This window comes from Rhincodon typus, chromosome 37 (genome assembly GCF_021869965.1).
Source record: "Rhincodon typus isolate 14 chromosome 37, sRhiTyp1.1, whole genome shotgun sequence".
Classification (NCBI taxonomy): Eukaryota; Metazoa; Chordata; class Chondrichthyes; order Orectolobiformes; family Rhincodontidae; genus Rhincodon; species Rhincodon typus.
The window spans coordinates 13,459,572-13,477,723 of NC_063368.1; the positions used below are offsets into that span (position 1 = coordinate 13,459,572).

The window sequence follows — 18,152 nt, forward strand, 5'->3', positions numbered from 1 at the left end:
CAGTCCAACACCGGCGCCTCCACATGATGTAAGCATTTGTGGAGTTTTGGGTGTCATCGGTGAGGCCAGAATCTGTTGTCCAGTCCCTATTTATCTGTGAGAAAATGACAATGAGTCACCTTCTTGAACCTTATATGGTGTAAGATTACCCACAATGCTGTCATCCAACCGCTCTGTCACCATTTGATGCACTTGATTTTGTTGCTAGGCCATTTCAGAATCCCATGGAGGTCATGTCTGGGAAATGCTACAGTTTCCCTTCTCTGAAGGGATTCTGAGACCTTCAGACCATCTAGCACTTTGAACGCTTGGTCATGTCTTAGTGACCCCTTAACTCTGTTGAGCTTCCAGTGAGAAACAGTGGTTGTTGCCAGCTTGTCAATGCAATCAGAGCAAATGAGCCTTTGTTTTGCAGATGTCCCTGACCCCCCTGAGAATGTCAAGATCGTTGGCATTGGAGAGGACTGGTGTATCGTGGAATGGGACGTTCCAAAGTATGATGGTGGCCAGCCCATTACAGGTACTGGGTGCTCCAGGGAAGGGGTTGTCGCTGTTAAGATGTCTTACCATTTGAAGAGGAGGTGAACAATTGAGAGACCGTACTTGTCTATAATAAAAGGGAGTGAATCAGCTCGCTTCAGAAGAGTAATGCTACAGGAAGTGTGCTATTTGGGAAAGCAAAACTCATACCCAAAGATGACAACATCCTCTTGCTTTCTAGCTTGTGCAGCCAAACCCAAAGAAGCCTTGGCTTCTTTGTTAATTAAAAGTGTAAAGGAAACGGCTCTGTTAACCAAAGTGACTTCAGGACAGGCCTGAGAGAGGCCCAGCAGTACGGAGTTTCGCAAACCCTGCTGTTACTGTTTGAATGTCACCTGGAAAAGCTGTGGTGGGGGGAAAGATTGGGATGGTTCAGGAGATCAGAGGGATTTGGGGACAGTGCGTGACCGGGAGGGGAGAATAGGGAGGATACAGGCTGTTCAGACTGGCAGAGCTTTTAAGTAAAATGCCCCTAACTTATCACTAGGTATGCCAGCATTGTAATCCCGCCTTAAAGATTGGCCACTTAGGCCACACCCACCTTTTAGGACCTTTGTTCAGTGTAATGTCTACCATAGTATAAGAGTTTGCAGTACTACAGAGAATTAGCAAGCCTGACTCCCCAGGATAATGGATTGGACCCCTTATCTCAGGAGCGATATACTAGTGTTGGAGGCAGTCCAGAGAAAGTTCACTAGGTTGATACGAGGTATGGGAAAATTTTCCCATGAGGAGAATTTGAGTAGTTTGGGCCTGTTTAGAAGAATGAAAGGAGACCTTATTGAAACATGTAAGCAACTTAGAGGGATTGACAAGGAAGATACAGAAAGATTGTCTCCCATTGTCCCCTTGCCTCCCCTTAGGGTGGCTCAGTGGTTAGCACTGTTACCTCACAGCACCAGGGACCCAGGTTCAATTCCACCCTTGGGCAACTGTTTGCACATTCTTCCCGTGTCTGTGTGCGTTTCCTTCAGGTGCTCCAGTTTCCTCCCACAGTCCAAAGATCTGAAGGTTAGGTGGATTGGCCATGCTAAATTACCCATAATGTCTAGGGATGTGCAGGTTAGGGGGATTGGCCATGGGAAATGCAGGGTTACAGGGATAGGATAGCGTAGGGGGCTGTGTCTGGGTGGGATGCTCTTTGGAAGGTCAGTGTGGACTCAATGGGCTGAATGGCCTGCTTCCACACTGTAGGGATTCTATGATCCTTGTGAGAGAGTCTCGGATCAGAATGAGGAGCCACCCATTTATGACAGACATGAAGAGGAATCTCTTCTCCCAGAAGGTGGTGAATTTGTGGAATTCTTTACCACAGAAGGCTGTTGAGGCTGGGTCATTAAGTATATTCGAGGCTGAAATGGACAGATTTTTAATCAGTAAGGGAATCGAGGGCTATGGGGAAAAGGCAGGAGAGTGGAGTTGAGGATTAATCAGATTGGCCACAAACTCATTGAATGGTAGAGCAGACATGATGGACTGAATGGCCTAGTTCTGCTGCGCTGTATGATGGATTAGGACAAGCTAGGGAGACAAGGGACTCTGAACAGCAGCAGTTGCCCAGTAAGACAGTGCATCTTCTGAGAGTGCGAGTGTAGATACTGAACGCCCTGGGGCAGTACTTCCCAGACACTCTGTGCCCTATTTCAGGGTTTGAAAATCCCTCACAAGCCCTCCGTGACAGAGAGGGGCTGTTGGAACTGGATAACAGTTCTTGTCACTTGGTCTGAGCCCCATCAGTACTACCTTGGACCTAGTGACACCACAATTTTAGCCCATGGCCCCATGTGGGGGTTACAACCCCTTCCCATCACTCTGGGAAGCCCTGCCACTGGGAACCAAGGGAATAAATGAGATAAGCAGCAGGCATTTGTCTGTGGGAGAACTACACAGCACAGACATAGCTACAACAGCTCAAAGTATGGCTCACACACAGAGTCCTCTCAACGCACTGAAGGGAGTGAGTCCGTTTCAGTTAGTTAAGGGTTAATTTTTCAGCCATATTGTAAAAGCAAATGGAAACCACAGTTGGACGAAGCATGGTTAGAAATGTAGGACCCATGCTATCAACATGATAGAGCTGGCTTTAGCTGAAGTTTAGACAATGCCTATGATAACAGTGGGAAGGCAGCAGGTAATGTAAAATACCTGGACGGAGAAATGTGGGAATTGTATATTGTAATGTATTGTATAATGCTTGGAGGTGAATGTAACCCAGCGGAGTTGGTTTTACACTTCACAGTAAGTTTACCCTCCGTGCGTTTTCGAGAAGGAGGTAGATATTTTTCAAAAGGAGTTAGATATAGTTCTTAGGGCTAAAGGGATCAAAGGGAGAAAGTGAGAAACGGGGGACTGAGTATGATGATTATTTTTTGAATGACAGAGCAGGCTCAAAGGGCCGAATGGTCTACTCCTGTTCCTGTTTTTTAATGTTTCCATGTTTCCTTGAGTAAGTATGCAAAAGATGATTGTTTGACCTGAATCCTGACTCCTCTTGTTAAGTTGTACAGTATCTCTGGTGTGTGCAGTAGGTGGCACGGTTCCTGGACCTCAATGCATTGTGGGTCCCGCAGTCTTGGTGGGACTTGGTTCATCCTTTGCCTCTTTCCTTCAGGTTACCTGCTGGAAAGGAAGAAGAAAACGAGCATGAGGTGGATGAAGTTGAACTTTGACCCTGTCCAAGACACGACCTTCACTGTCAGTCAGATGATTGAGGGGTGCCTTTACGAGATGCGGGTATTCGCTGTGAATGGCATCGGCGTCTCGCAGCCTAGTGCCTCCTCCAGGACATTCATGCCACTTGGTAAGCCAAGGCCAGCATTGGCAAACATATGGCAATGAGCAAATGGAGGAATGGAATTCTACAGCTGGGGGCCGGTTTGGGCGGGAGGGGGGGTGTGCGGTGTGGAGAAAAGCCCATTTTTAATTGTGAAGAGGGATTTGCCTTCCCACAGTGGTTTTTAGGACACATATGCCCCTTCCCATCTTTCTGATAGACTGAATGTCGGGAGGCTGGGGGTTGTAAGTGCGTGCATGGAGAGTCATGGCTAGCTAGAGGATCCCAGGATGGCCGAAGGTGCTACACCAAACCTGCCACTAAGCGTATGTTTTGCGTCTCTAGCCGTGCCCGGTGAGCCATCACACCTGTGTGTTGAGGACGTCACCGACACCACCATCACCCTGAAGTGGAGGATACCCGAGAAGGTTGGCGCAGGAGGTGTGGACGGCTACCTGATTGAATACGCCAAGGAAGGCTGTGAGTACCGCACTGTTAGCTGGCACTGTGAGAACGACGGGCACACCTGTACCATCCCGCCCCAGGGGCCATTTCTGACTGGAGGTGGGCTTGGGGCAGGAAAGGCTACCCACCTGCAAAGTCTCCACTACCCAATTAAGGCAGTGGTTCGTCCCACCATGCCCTGGATCCCCACAGACGGGGTCGGGATCTGCCCAAAAGTGGGGGAGTCTCAAGCCAGGATTGTGGGGAGTTGGGGTTGTGACCTCTGAGGCAGCAACGGCAGCTGTGAATCTGCACACCCCCACTCCCAGGTCTCCTCACACACCACCCCCTCCCCCCCCACCCCAAACATGTTCTCCCGCATTTCTTACTGAGGGGGTCATGCCAATGTACAAACCTCAAAATTAGGGTCACAATGGGGGTTAGGGGAGTTAAAATAATTGCACTGACTCCAGAGTGAAGGTTTTGGGGCATGAGAGTTATTGGGGAGTGGGGGGAGAGGGTGGTGGGCTTCGGTTGCCGAGTGGTGCAGTGGTGTGTAGGACAAGGTTGATTTCTTTTTTGAAAGAAACTACCTTCTCACAGTAATTCTTTTGCAGCAGCAATCAGGCCTCAAAGATCCGTCCTTTAGGCCACACCTATCATTATAAAATAAATGGCACCTATTTAAAGGGGGCCATTCAGCTCTTAACAACATTGCAGTCTCAGAGCTGGCTACCCAGAAGTCTTTTGTCTTGGGGATCATAGCCTATCTTTTGGGAAACCTTTATTCAGGGACAAAGGCCAATTTTCTGAGGCTGACTGCAATTATGACCCCCCCCCCCCAACCCACTCCCTCCCAAGAGACCCTCTCCCCACTGGAGGACCAGAGGCTGTGTCCCATTTTTTTGTTCAAAAATGTTTTAAAGTTGTCGAGAAGTTACCTCAAGATGGAGGCATCGTCTTCCTTTCTTTCAGTGTCACTTTGGTGCTGCAGTGACTCCTACTGGCCAATTCATGGAAGGTCACGGCCAGGTGACTGCTCCTGAAACAGTGTGGAGTCCAGGTCCCATCCCAATCCAAAAATGGGCATCGACTCAAAACATGAAATCTTGTTCCGTATCTTAGAGTGATACTTGATTATTTAATTCGAGCTAATGCTGACAGCTATTGAACATAAAAACCAGGAGCAAGGGGTAGGCCATTCGGCCCTTCGGCCCTTCAAGCCTGCTCCGCCATTCAGTATGATCGTGGCTGATACCCTATCTCATTGGCGTTTCCAACCACGAAAGATGAAATATTGAGCAATTAAGAACAAGGGGGCACAGTTTAAAAATAGGGCCTCTCCAATAAAACGTGGAGATGAGGAGGAATTTCTTCTCTCAGAGGGTTGTTAGTCTTTGGAATTCTCTCCCTCAGCACATAATGGAGACTTTGCCATTGAATATATTCAAGACCCATTTGGACAGGTTTTGGAATGACAAAGAAGTTGAGGATTATGGGTGGCAAGTTAGGAAATTGGAATTCAGTCCACAGTTGGCATAATCTTACTGATGAGTTGAGCAGGTGAATGATCTACCCTGCTTTTATTTCTTATGGTGAAATCAATTTATCAACTTCCCTAAATCCCTTTCACAGAATCACAGAAAACCTAAAGTGTGGAAGCAGGCCATTTGGCCCATCAAGTCCACACCGACCCTCCAAAGAGCATCCTGCCCAGACCCATCCCCTATCCTAACCCTGTAACCTTTTCAGTTCCTCTTTCCTCTGTGTAAAAAAAAACTTGCTTTCCACAACATAATTCCGATGACAATCTGGTTAAGTTCGGGAAAGGAGTGGGACAGAGCCTGTGCTGCTAGCACAGGTGGATGAGGTAGTAAATAAGGCCTATGGCATGCTTGCCTTCATTGGAAGGTGTATTAAGTCAAAGGATAGGCACGCTGTATTGCAGCTTTATAGATCTTTAGTTAGGCCGCACTTGGAAAATTGCATATAGTTCTGGTCACCACACGACCAGAAGGATGTGGATGCTTTGGAGAGGGTACAGAAAAGGTTTACTAGAATGTTGCCTGGTGTGGCGGATTTTAGTTATGAAGGTATGGATAGACAGGGTTTGTTTTCACGGGAACACAGGAGGTTGCGGGGCGACCTGATAAACATTTATAAGATCATGAATAGCATGGATAGAGTGGAAAGTATGAGGCTTTTTCCCAGGGTGGAGGAGTCAGTTACCAGGTTCAAGGTGTGTGAAGGGGGCGTTTAAAAGAGATGTGCGAGACAAGTTTTTCACGCAAAGGGTGGTGAGTGACTGGAATACGCTGCCAGAAGAGGGGGTGGAAGCAGATAGAGTAGCAGCATTCAAGAAGCACCTGGACAAATACATGAATAGGAAGGGAATAGCGGCTATACAGATCCTGTAAGTGAAGACAGTTTTCGTATGGAAGGGCAAAATGTGGCAGCGCAGGCTTGGAGTGCCAAAGGGCCTGTTCCTGTGCTTGTATTGTTCTTCGTTCTTTGCTATTCAAATAGACCATGGCAGGTCCGTCTCTGAACTCCAGCTACCTGCCTCGGTTCCTGAACACCACCTGCTCTCACTTTGCCTGAATCCATCCATCTCAGGTTTTGATTCTGGTAGCTCACTGTCGTCTTAACTGCAAACCTTTCTGCCTCTGCAGCCGACGAATGGATCGCAGCCAATACTGAACTGGTGGAGCGTCTCGGATTCACCGTGAAAAACCTCCCAACAGGAGAGAAGATTAATTTCCGTGTGCGGGCAGTGAACATAGCTGGAAAGAGCAAGCCCACAATGCTCTCCCAGCCAGTCACTATCCGTGAGATAGTCCGTAAGTAAATCCACATGATCGATGCAAAAATAAAAATACTTAGGTCAATAACAGAGGTTTTAGCTTTGAGGGGTCTGGGAGTACGGCAGTGGAACCCAGGATCGTGAGCCTATATCTATTCGTGTGATATGTTTCCTTTGCGGGAAATCCTCATAATTTTTTAGTAACTTTCCATAAATCTTCGAGATCTGCCTGAGTAGGAAGACCCCTTGTTAGGATCAGTAGCTGCATGGGGACACCATTCATACATCCCCTTGGTTCCAGTATCCAGTTTCATCATGGCCAATCTGTACTGTAATTCCTCAAATTAAAAACCCCAAAATACTGCAAAATGCCAGAAATCGAATGCAGAAATTGCTGAAGAAACTCAGCAGGTCTGGCAGCATCTGCAAAGAGAGAAACAGAGTTAATGTTTTGAGTCTACAATGAATCTTCTTCAGAGAATGAAGAGTCAGAGAATCCCTACAGTGTGAAAGCAGGCCATTCAACCCATTGAGTCTGTAACATCCCTCTGAAGAGCATTCTACCCAAACCCACCTCTCTACCCTGCATTTCCCAAGGATGATCCACCTACCTTGCACATCCCTGGACACTATGGGCAATTTAGCATGGCCAGTCCTCCCTAACCTGCACATCCTTGCAGTGTGGGAGGAAGTCCACACAAGGGCACAGGGAGAACGTGCAAACTCCAATCAGACAGTTGCCTGGGCATGGAATCGAACTCAGTTCCCTGGCGCCATGAGGTAGCAGTGCTAACCACTGAGCAATTGTGCTGCCAAGTCATACCAACCTCGGAACATTAACTCAGTTCCTCTTGTCATAGATGCTGCCAGATCTGTTGGGTTTCTCCAGCGTTTTCTGTGTTTGTTTAATTCTGTTTGCTCGCCACCACTTTGTCACCCAATAAAGATATATCAATCCGCACCTGGAATGCTCTGATTCTCTTGGCAAACATAGCCTCCTGTGCGCACAATCCTCTTTAGTTTGGGACAGGATGGAACATGGAACTTCCTGCTACACAGTGAGCTGGAAATGTGATAGATTGCTTTAAGGGAACCTTGGAAACTCAATAAGCACACGAGAGAGGGAGGAATGCAAGGTTATGCTGATATAAAGATGGGTGTGTAAACACAAGTGTGGATCACTTGGGCTGAAAGGCCAGTTTCTAAGTAGAGTAATACAAGCAGAAAAGGGATTAGTTGCTTAGGGGACAATACCGTAAAGTAATATAAACAGTACTGTGGTGCAGGTACTCTGGATAGCCTCTGATCAAGTTTGATTCTTGAGAGCTTCATCATAATCATCTGTTTGATCCTCAAGGCCAAGGCACTACAGACTTGCTAAGGTGCACTGTTAACTTCCTGTTCCTTTCTTTTCCTTGTAGAACACCCAAAAATCTGGCTACCACGCCGACTGAGACACACATTCATCCGCAAAGTCGGCCAACAAATCAATCTTATGATCCCTTTCCAGGTGAGGAGATTTTTTTCATGTATGTAAGCGTGGCTTGGGATATATAGCTACAAAGTCTTTGTCGACCTGCTCTTTGGATGGTGGCGTAATGGTAAAGCCACCAGACTGCTAATCCAGAGGCTCCAGGTGATGCTCACAGTGTGGGTTCAAATCCCTCAGCAGTAGCTGTTGGAATTTGAATTCAATTTCATAATCTGGAGTATAGACTGTAAAGCAATCATCGATTATTGCAAAAAAACCCATCTGGTTCACTAATGCCCTTCAGGGAAGGAAATCTGCCATCCTCATCTGGTCTGGCTTACATGTGACTGCAAATCTATGGCAATGTGGTTCAAGGCTGATTAGTTTCAGGTAGCAAATACTAATGATGCCCACATTCCAAAAAAGAAGAAAATAAATCATTGAATTACAGCCTGAATGAGATCATTTGATCCTTTGTGCCTGTGTGAGAAACAGCATGGCCATCCCATCTGGGGATTGAACCCCTGGCAAGTGGGATATTCACCACTTGTAACAACAAGGAGCAAACAGGTCATTCGGCCCAATATGACCACACCAACTCTCCAAACAGCATTCCTCCCAGATTCATCCCCTTCCCTATCCTTGTAACCCTGTATTTCCCATGGCTGATCCACCTAACCTACACATTCCTGGACACTATGGGCAACTTAGCATGGCCAATCCATCTAACCTGCACACCTTTGGAATGTGTAAGGAAACCAGAGCACCCAGTGGAAACCTATGCAGACACAGGGACATGTGCAAACTCCACACAGACAGTTGCCTGAGACTAGAATTGAACCCAGGTCCCTGGTGCTGTGAGGCAGCAGTGCTAGCCACCGTGCCGGCTGTTTTAGTAGAATCCCCACAGTTTGGAAACAAACCATTCGGCCCAACAAATCCACACCAATGATCCGAAGGCCATCCCCCTACCCTATCCCTGTAACCCTGCATTTCCTATGGCTTAACGCACCTAACCTACACATCCATGAACACTGCAGGTAATTTAGCATGGCCAACCCACCTAAACTGCACATCTTTGAACTGTGGGAGGAAACTGGAGCACCCAGCGGCAACCGGAGCACCCAGCGGAAACCCAGGCAGACACAGGGAGAATGTGCAAACTCCACACAGACAGTCACCCGAGGCTGGAATCGAACCCGGATCCCTGGCACTGTGAGCCATCGTGTCGCCACTTTCTTTCCCCACTCCTCAATCTGAAGACACGTTAGCAATGCAAACACAAGATGTGAAAACAAGTCAAGTCCTTGCTACAGATTATTTAGAATGTATCCCACTCTGACCTCCATCACACTCCATTATGAACTCTACCCAATGCAACTAATCTCCAGAGAGGAGCAAATTACTGCAGATACTGGAATCTGTACTGAAATCAAAAATTGCTGGAAATCACAGCGGGTTGGGCAGCATCTGTGGAGAGAGAACAAGCTAATGTTTCAAGTCTAGATGGCTCTTCATTGGTGATTCCCAGCAATTTTTGTTTTCAGTAATCTCCAGAGAAATTTTTCCAAGTTGTCTTTCCTTCACATGACTTTCTATGAGGCTAGTCCTTTGGAACCAGCATTAGGGCCTAAATAAGCATGAAATATATCTGACCCCTGTAAAATCATAAGGAATGGGAGCACCAACAGTACATTTGGCTGCCTCTGCCGTTTAGTATAATCGTGGGGAAGTTTCTACTTTAGTTTCACTTTCTTCCAGACTGTTCCAATATTCATTGATTCCTTCTGTGTCCAAAAATCTATCAGCCTCTGCCTTGAATGTACTCAACAGTCCCTTGGGGTACCGAATTCCAAAGATTCGCAACCCTCTGGAGTGAAGATATTTACAAATGATTCCTGAGACTGTAAACCCTGGTTCTGGACTGTCCAGCTGGGGAAACATCTTCTCAAAGCCAGCCCCTTGAGAATGTTATTCATTTCAATGGGATCATTTCTCATTCTTCTGAATTTTAAGGTAGAGATGCCTCATCTACTTTGTCCATTCTCATAATGAAATCGACTAATGCCAAGAATGACTTTTAGTTGACTTACGTTGCATTCTGTCCTCCACAATTTTGTCCCTCCTTGATCTCTTGTGTCCAGGAGAGTCAATTCTACACATAAAATCAGACCCAGTCACTTACCTATTTGTACAGAGCATTGTGGCAGTCTTCAGGAGTGGGGGAGAGAGAACTGAATGAGCTGAATTAATTTCAGAATTAAAAGCACAGCCTTGATTTGATTCACGGGTATGCTTCGCTGTTTGCATTGAACTGACTCTTTGAACTTTGATCCACATCAGGGGAAGCCACGACCTTTGGTCACATGGTTGAAAGATGGGCAGCCATTGGATGCCAAGACAGTCAGTACCCGCAACAGCGAAGTGGACACTATTCTATTTATCCGAAGTGCTGAGCGCAGTCACTCTGGGAAGTATGAGCTCAGTGTTCATATTGAGAACTTGGTTGACAAGGCAACAGTCAAAATTCAGGTTGTTGGTAAGTACTATGGACTGGCTGGCATCATTACTTATGCACAGCCAAAGAAGCCCCTCAGCTTTAATTTGATAGAGAAATTTAAATCTGCCATGAAAGATACTTTTACAAAATTGACGTCTGGGAACATAAGAATGAATGAAACTGACAAGCAGGAAAAGACCATCAAACCTGAGACCATAGTGATGGGAGCATCATGTCTAGATGCTTCTTCCCTCTCTTTACCTTTCACCCACATCCTCACTCCCTCCTTGCTGTCAGGAGATTTTCTGGGAATAAAAGACAGGGATAGTAAGGGGAACAATATTATAGAAAATTCTTCTTTGACTCACTCAGATGATCACAAACAATCCAGGAGAATGTGAGTCATGTGTTTCCTATAAAGAGGCTAGCCTTCTGTACTGTATGTTGCAAACTCTGCAGCAGCCAGGATTCAGAATCTAATTCCCGCTTTAAGGCTTCAGAGAGCAGACTGTGCACTATACCAAACGTTTATGGAGTCTGTTTAAGCAAGGCACCACACCAGACAGTCTACTTAAGCAACACACTACAGTAGACAGTCTACAGAGCCTATTTAAACAATACATTACAATAATCTACAGCAGTCTATTTGAACAATGCACTGCAGCAAACAATTTTGCAGCAATTAATTTGCAACAAAACTTCTTAGACGTTGTCACATCTGTTTTACTTTAGCGAAGACAGCATAGCTACAGCCTAACCAATCCATGCTGATCTGGGTTTCTCTTCAATATCTGAATTGGACGTTGGCTAACCACAAAAATTTCACAAACTGTTCAGGGGATGGACGGTCGTAGAACATTCAATGAAATGCTAATCTTTAATCAGTTGTAATTTGCGTTTGCATCCCATGTCATCAAGGGACCAGCTTCTATTCGTTGACTCCTTGACAGTCAAGAAATGATGCATGTGGGAGTAGGGGGAATGGGATTGAGGTCAAAGTCAGATTATCTGTGATCTTATTGAATGGCAGAGGGACAGAATGGCCTACTCCTGCTCCTAATTTGTTCATTGCTAAGGTCTTGTTCAATCCCTTGATGCGTTCAGCAAAATTCATTAATTTGAGACTTGTGTAACACCTTGCATTTATATAGTGCCTTTACCCAAGTAAAGGTCACTTCACAGGTGATTCAAAATTGGACAGCAACCATAAGGAGGGGATATCTGGCCAGGTCACCAAAAGCATTGGTCAAAGAGGTTGGTTTTAAAGAATGTTTTAAAATGAGAGAGGTAGGGAAGCCGAGCAAGGGGATTTCAGAGCTCGGAGCGCAAGCAGCTGAAGGCACAGAGCCAGCAACAGTGGACTAATGAGTCTCAGGAATGTGTTAGCCACCAGAATTGAAGGGGAATAGAGGGTTGTGGGGACTGGACAAGGGTGAGGCCACAGGGCGATTTGAAACTGAAGATGAGAGTTGCAAAACTGCAGTGTTGCAGATACAAGAGCAAACAGAAAAATCGAGAGGAGGGACCAGAGAGAGACTAGTTGAGATAGTGGAGAGATTGCAGTGAAATTTTTCCTTCTGTTCCTGAATGACATGCAGCTGCTGCATGCTCCAGAAACTTTCCTTCCACGGTTCCAGTAAAACCTGAGGATTTAGTTGGTAGAGAAGCAAGGGGCAAAAACCAGGCTCATGCAACCTTTCGCTGCAGCGAAATGAACTTTATAACAACATCTGTAATGCTGGGAACCTGGAAATACGTAGGCACATAGAAATTCACCAAGGATTATAGACAATACCTTCCTAACCCAAGACTGCTACCATCCTGAAGGACAAGGGCAGCAGATACATGGGAACACCACCATCTGCAAGTTCCCCTCCAAACCACTCTTGATCCTGCATTGGAAATATATCACTCTTCCTTCACTGTTGCTGGGTTAAGAAACAAAGAAACATAGAAAATAGTAGCAGGAGTAGGCCATCCAGCCCTTTGAGCCTGCTCTGCCATTCAATATGTTCGTGGCTCATCATCCAACTTAATTTCCTATTCCCCCTTTCTCCCCATCTGATCCCTTCAGCCTCAGAACTATATTTAACTCCCCCTTGAAAACATTCAATTTTTTGGCCTTAGCAGAGAATTCCACAGTCTCACCTCTCTGTGGGAGAAGACATTTCTTCTCATCTCCTCAGTTCTAAAATGTTTACCCCTTATCCTTAAACTATGATCCTGTAACTCCCGCCCGAAGGACATTGTTGGTCAACCCACAGCGTGTGGACTGCGGCAGTTCAAGGAGGCAGCTCACCACCACCTTTTCAAGGAGCAACTAGGGACAGGGCAATAAATGCTGGCAGAGCCTGCGATGCACATGTTCCCACTGTAGGCTGGAGACTCAGTACCACCCCGGCCAAGATTCTGGAACTTTCTGAGATGAATGAAACCTGTTGAAGTATAATCAGAGTCACAAGAAAAAGGCCTGACACAAAGTTGACCTGAGTATAAATGACACCTAATAATTCTTCAGCTGAAGGAATGAAGTCAGGAGCTTGGAGCCAGAGGGGATTAGTTTACTTGCCTGACAGAGAATTAATTGAGCTTCCTAACTGGGCGTGATTTGAGGGATTAAATAGAATTGGAGCTATGCCTGTTTTTGACATCATCTCCACTGCTTATGCCCAGATAAGCCACCCCTCACACAGCGCTCTCTGATATACCCTGCACCTCTCAGCGTAACGCTTCCCTACACTCATGAACACTCTCTAAACTTCGCACCTCGCAGCACAACATTTTCTGACATATCCACAGCCCCAACATAACCCTTGCTGAGCAACAAGGAATGGCATTTATGTAGTACCTTGACATTAAATGGGGCATAGATCAGCACCGAGCCAGAATCGAGGAGACTTTAGGTCAAGCAATCGAGTGTCTGGTCATGGAGGTAGGTTTTGAGGAGTGGCTTAAAGGAGGAGGAGAGAGAGAGGTGGAGAGGCTCCTGGAGGGAACCACAGACCCAGAGCATCTCGAGGCATAGCCATAGTTGGGTGAAGGAAATCTGGGATGTGCGACATCATTCTATCTGAGTATTTCTCCGCTCTGCAACGTTACTCATTTAAAACGCTGCAGTTATGATTCTTTTGCTGGGACTTACACCCTTTGATCCACCTATCCGCTCAACATGCCCATCTCTGTAGCATTACCCATCTTTTCCCCTGGTATAGCACAGTTGATGCCAGTCTTGTGATAGTCTTTCTGTCAAGCTCATTTTACAAGAGGCATGTGTCAGTAATTCCACACTATCCCTGTGTGCCAAGCCCGATCCTGTAAAATTCCAAGGAATTACGCGAAGGAAGAAACATTCTCATTTCCCATAGAGGAAATTTTGGGGCAATTCCAAAGCTCAAAAGATCTCGCAAAAACAGATGCCCCAGCCTCTAGTTGCACACCCCCCCCCCCTCCCCCCCCCCACCCAACTCCCAACTGTGACTGACAGGGCATCTAAATCCCAAAGGTCAAACGCTTAAAAAAGCCAGCAGGTGATCTATTTGCAGAGTAGCTTGAGTTGTGGAAGATTTGATTCTACTCGGTCGACAAGTCACATGTGGTGTCCTTGGCTGTAGCCTTCCCCAGTACTGACAGATGACAGAGGACAGCTCTCAAATGTTCATTGCTGGCAATAGGCTCCAGACTCTCCGCCTCAAGTTTAACAGCCTCACTGGCAGACTTGTCACTCCACTCTTGAAGGACTTGCCTTCCCACCCATGTCTTACTTTTCCCAAACAATTAGACTTCATGTCTGAAGAGATTAGATCTGTTTGATCCTGTGGGGAGTTTGGCAATCCCACTGTGACCTCCGTGTCCAGATAGTCTCCATGACATTACAGAGAATGCAACTAGGAAATTCAGCCCACACACATCCATGGTGTTTATGGTCCATCTCACCCTATTGACATATTCTCTCATTCCCTTCTCCTGCAAGGTGTGTGTCACAGGGGTCAGGGCTGACACTGCAAACTTTTGCTACAATTTCCAAAAAAAAATGACTTGGCTGAAGGGATGGGAAGTTGTGGCTGCTAAATTTGCTGATGAGGCAGAGATAGGTCAGAAAGTAAGTTGCGAAGAGGTCACAAGGAGGCTACAAAGGGATTATAAACAGGTTAAGTGATTGGAGGAAGTGTAATGTGGGAAAACGTGAAATTGTCCATTTTGGTAGGAATGTTTTAGAAGAAACCTCTAGTCCAGACGATGAGAGATTGCAGAGTTCTGAGGTGTGGAGGGATCTGGGTGCATGAATTGTAAAATGTTCGTGTCACAAAATATTAGAATGCAGCGCAGTAAGAAATTAAGGAAGCTAATGGCATGTTATTATTTATTGCAAGGAGAATCGAACAATAAATTTGAGAGGTTATACTTTAGTTATACAGGATGCTAGACAGACCGCATCTGAAGTACCCATGCACAGTATTGGTTTCGATATTTAAGGAAGGATATATATGTTAGAAGCAGTTCAGAAATGGTTTGCCAAGATTTGCCTAGAATGGGCAGGTTTTCTTTTGAGGAAAGATTGTCCTGGCAAGGCTTGTTATCCACTAGAGTTTAGGAGGGTCACAGGTGACATGTTTGAAACATTTAAAACCCTGACGGGTCAGTGAACAAGATGTTTCCTGTTGAGGGAGACTCTAAAATTAAGGGGTCAATGACTATAGAGCGGTGGTGGTGGGTGGGGGGAAGAGTTACCACTTTAAGGCAGAGATGAGAGGAACTGTTTTTTCACAGTGTCTTGGAACTCTGCTTTAAAACCGTTTGAGGAACAGAGTCTTTGAATATTTTTAAGGAGGGGTAGATAGATCCTTGGTAAATAAGGGCTGGGTGAAAGTTTATAGGGGTAAGCAGGAATCAGTGTAACGAGGTCAGGTATGATTGTATTGAATGGTGGAACAGGCTCAACGGGCCGAGTGGACTCCTGCCCTTGATTTTTTTTTTAATTCACTTGTGGGATGTGTGCATCACTGGCTGGGTCAGTATTTCCCTTTCCTAGTTACACATGAGAAGCTGGTGGTGTACTGCCTTCTTGAACCTCTGTAGTCCACGTGCTGTAGGTAGACTCACAACGACATCTTCCTGTAGTTTCTCCTTCAATGTATCGAAGCTATTCACCTCAATACTCCACACCCTCCCTATTCTCTGTGCTTTATTTTATTCTATCAACGAGATGTAGGTGACAGTGAGAAGGCCCCCTATTTGTTGACCATCCCTAATTGCTCTCAAACTGAGTGGCATGTTAGGTCATTATTAGAGGACAGTTAAAGATTAACCACTTTGCTGTGGGTCTGGACTCGTATATCGGCTAGACCGCATAACGATGGCAGATTTCCTTCCCAAAGGGGCATAACTGAACCTGGTAGGTTTTTAACAGCAATGGATGGTTTTGTGGCTACCTTTCAATTCCAGATGTTATTAACAACTTCTATCAGCTGCAAGTGTGTTCCGGATAGGTTGGGGGTTGGGTCAATTGATTTGGATAAGAAGCTGGTCTGTGATGGAGGGAGGGCATCTGAATGAAATGAATGTTGAACACGAGAGAGCAGCAAAATAGCGAGAGACTGGAAGTTGGAAAGGGAGGGGAAATGCAGTAGATGCAAATGGAAAGCTATTCTGCTACTGCCTGGTATAAGGACAAACCTGCATTTATACGGTTCTTTCAAGACATGGGGAGGCATCGGCCGAGTGGTACTATCACTGGATGGTTAATCCAGAGACCCAGATAACATTCTGGGGACCTGGGTTCAAATCCTGCCATGGCAGATGGTGGAATTTGAATTCAATAAAAATATATCTGGTATTAATAATAATGATGATCAAGAACCCATTGTCAATTGTCAGGAAAAACTCATCTGGTTCACCCATGTCCTTTGAGGAAGGAAACTGCCATCTTCCCTGGTCTGGCCGACATGTGACTCCAGGCCCACAACAATGTGGTTGACTCTATTCTCACCTCTGGGCAATTAGGGATGGGCAATAAACACTACCTAGCCAGCGACACCCTCATCCTGTTAATGTACATTTTGGGATTATAGTCTCTATAGTACTATAAATGCACCAGTTGGTACACAATTCCAGGATTTGTGATGAGATAATCTGCTTTTGGTAATGTTGCTTCAGGGATGAATGTTGGCCAGGCCATTTTGGGAATTAAAAGGCATCTCAATGGGTACATGAACGGGAAGGATTTAGACGGATACAGGACAAATGCTGGCAAATGAGACTAGATTAATTTAGGATATCTGGTCAGCATGGACAAGTTGGACCGAAGGGTCTGTTTCCATGCTGTATATCTCTATGACTCTAACTCTCTACAGCTCTTTATAATGAGCCATGGGGTCTTTAGAGACCGCCTGCAAAACCAGAGAGGGCCTCTGTTTAACATCATGACAATGAGCTGGCACCTCAGACAGCATGGCACTCCCTCAGCATGACACTATCCTATCAACTTATGCTTTTGTGGGATGGGGGGAGAGGTGCTTGAACCCACAACCTTCTGAATCAGAAATGACAGTGCTGGAGTTCCCCGAGCTTTCATATAAACTGACTACTGCTGAGAATCAAATAGGTCTTTCCTTTCATTCTCTTGAATGTCAACTGCTGGTTCTTCTGTAACGTTTGTTCTTCGATCTGAATCTGTTTCAGATAAGCCTGGGCCCCCAGAGAGCCTGAAGATTGTAGACGTCTGGGGATTCAATGCCAGTATAGAGTGGACCCCACCAAAGGATAGCGGCAACACGGAAATCACTGGCTACACCATTCAGAAAGCCGACAAAAAAACTATGGTGAGTGGGTGGATGGGGCAGGTGGGTATCTCAATATAATGACACACAGCTGAGGTCTTGAAGGTAGCACCTCTGCAATATAACATTTTTGTTACACGAGTTGTCAGGCAATGACCATCTCCACCAAGAAAGACTCTAACCCTTGCCCCCTTGACATTCAGTGGCACTACCATTGCTGAATTCTCCACTATCAACATCCTGGGAGTTATCATCAACCAGAAACTAAACTGGACTCACCATATAAATACAATGGCTACAAGAACAGGACAGAAGCTAAGGAATATTTCTGAAAGCTTTCCCCAAAGCTTGTCCACCATCTACAATGCACAAGTTATAAGTCACTTCCATCAAGTGATGGAAAACCCCCCACTTGCCTAGACAAGAGCAGCTCCAACAGTAATCGAGATGCCCGACTTTGTCCAGGACAAAGCAGCTCTTGCTTGATAGGCTCCTCACCCACCATCTTCAACATTCACTCTCTCTACCAGCAACATACAGTGACAGTAGTGTGTACCATCTCCAAGATGCACTGCAATAACTCACCAAGGGTCCTTTGACAGCGCCTGCCTAATTTGCAACCTCCACCAGGACAAGGGCAGCAGATACATAGAGTCATACAGCACGGAAACAGATCCTTCGGTCCAACCGGTCCAGGCCGAACATCATCTCAAACCAAACTAGTCCCACCTCTCTGCTCCTGCCCCATATCCCTCCAAACATTTCCTATTCATGTACTTACCTTCATGTTGTAATTTTACCCACATCTACCACTTCCTCAGGAAGTTCATTCCACACATGAACCA

The 18,152-nt window shown here is 45.9% G+C and overlaps 1 protein-coding gene across 1 annotated transcript in view; it reads left to right on the forward strand.

Moving 5' to 3' along the window:
* The window catches only part of LOC109922483 (myosin-binding protein C, fast-type-like), an 80,117-nt gene that overhangs the window by 48,187 nt on the left and 13,778 nt on the right, over nucleotides 1-18,152 (forward strand). The window contains exons 21-27 of the mRNA XM_048617364.1: nucleotides 416-520; nucleotides 3,152-3,340; nucleotides 3,659-3,793; nucleotides 6,430-6,597; nucleotides 7,982-8,070; nucleotides 10,375-10,570; nucleotides 17,210-17,349. Coding sequence (XP_048473321.1) covers nucleotides 416-520; nucleotides 3,152-3,340; nucleotides 3,659-3,793; nucleotides 6,430-6,597; nucleotides 7,982-8,070; nucleotides 10,375-10,570; nucleotides 17,210-17,349 — 1,022 coding nt within the window. The remainder of the gene's footprint in view (nucleotides 1-415; nucleotides 521-3,151; nucleotides 3,341-3,658; nucleotides 3,794-6,429; nucleotides 6,598-7,981; nucleotides 8,071-10,374; nucleotides 10,571-17,209; nucleotides 17,350-18,152) is intronic.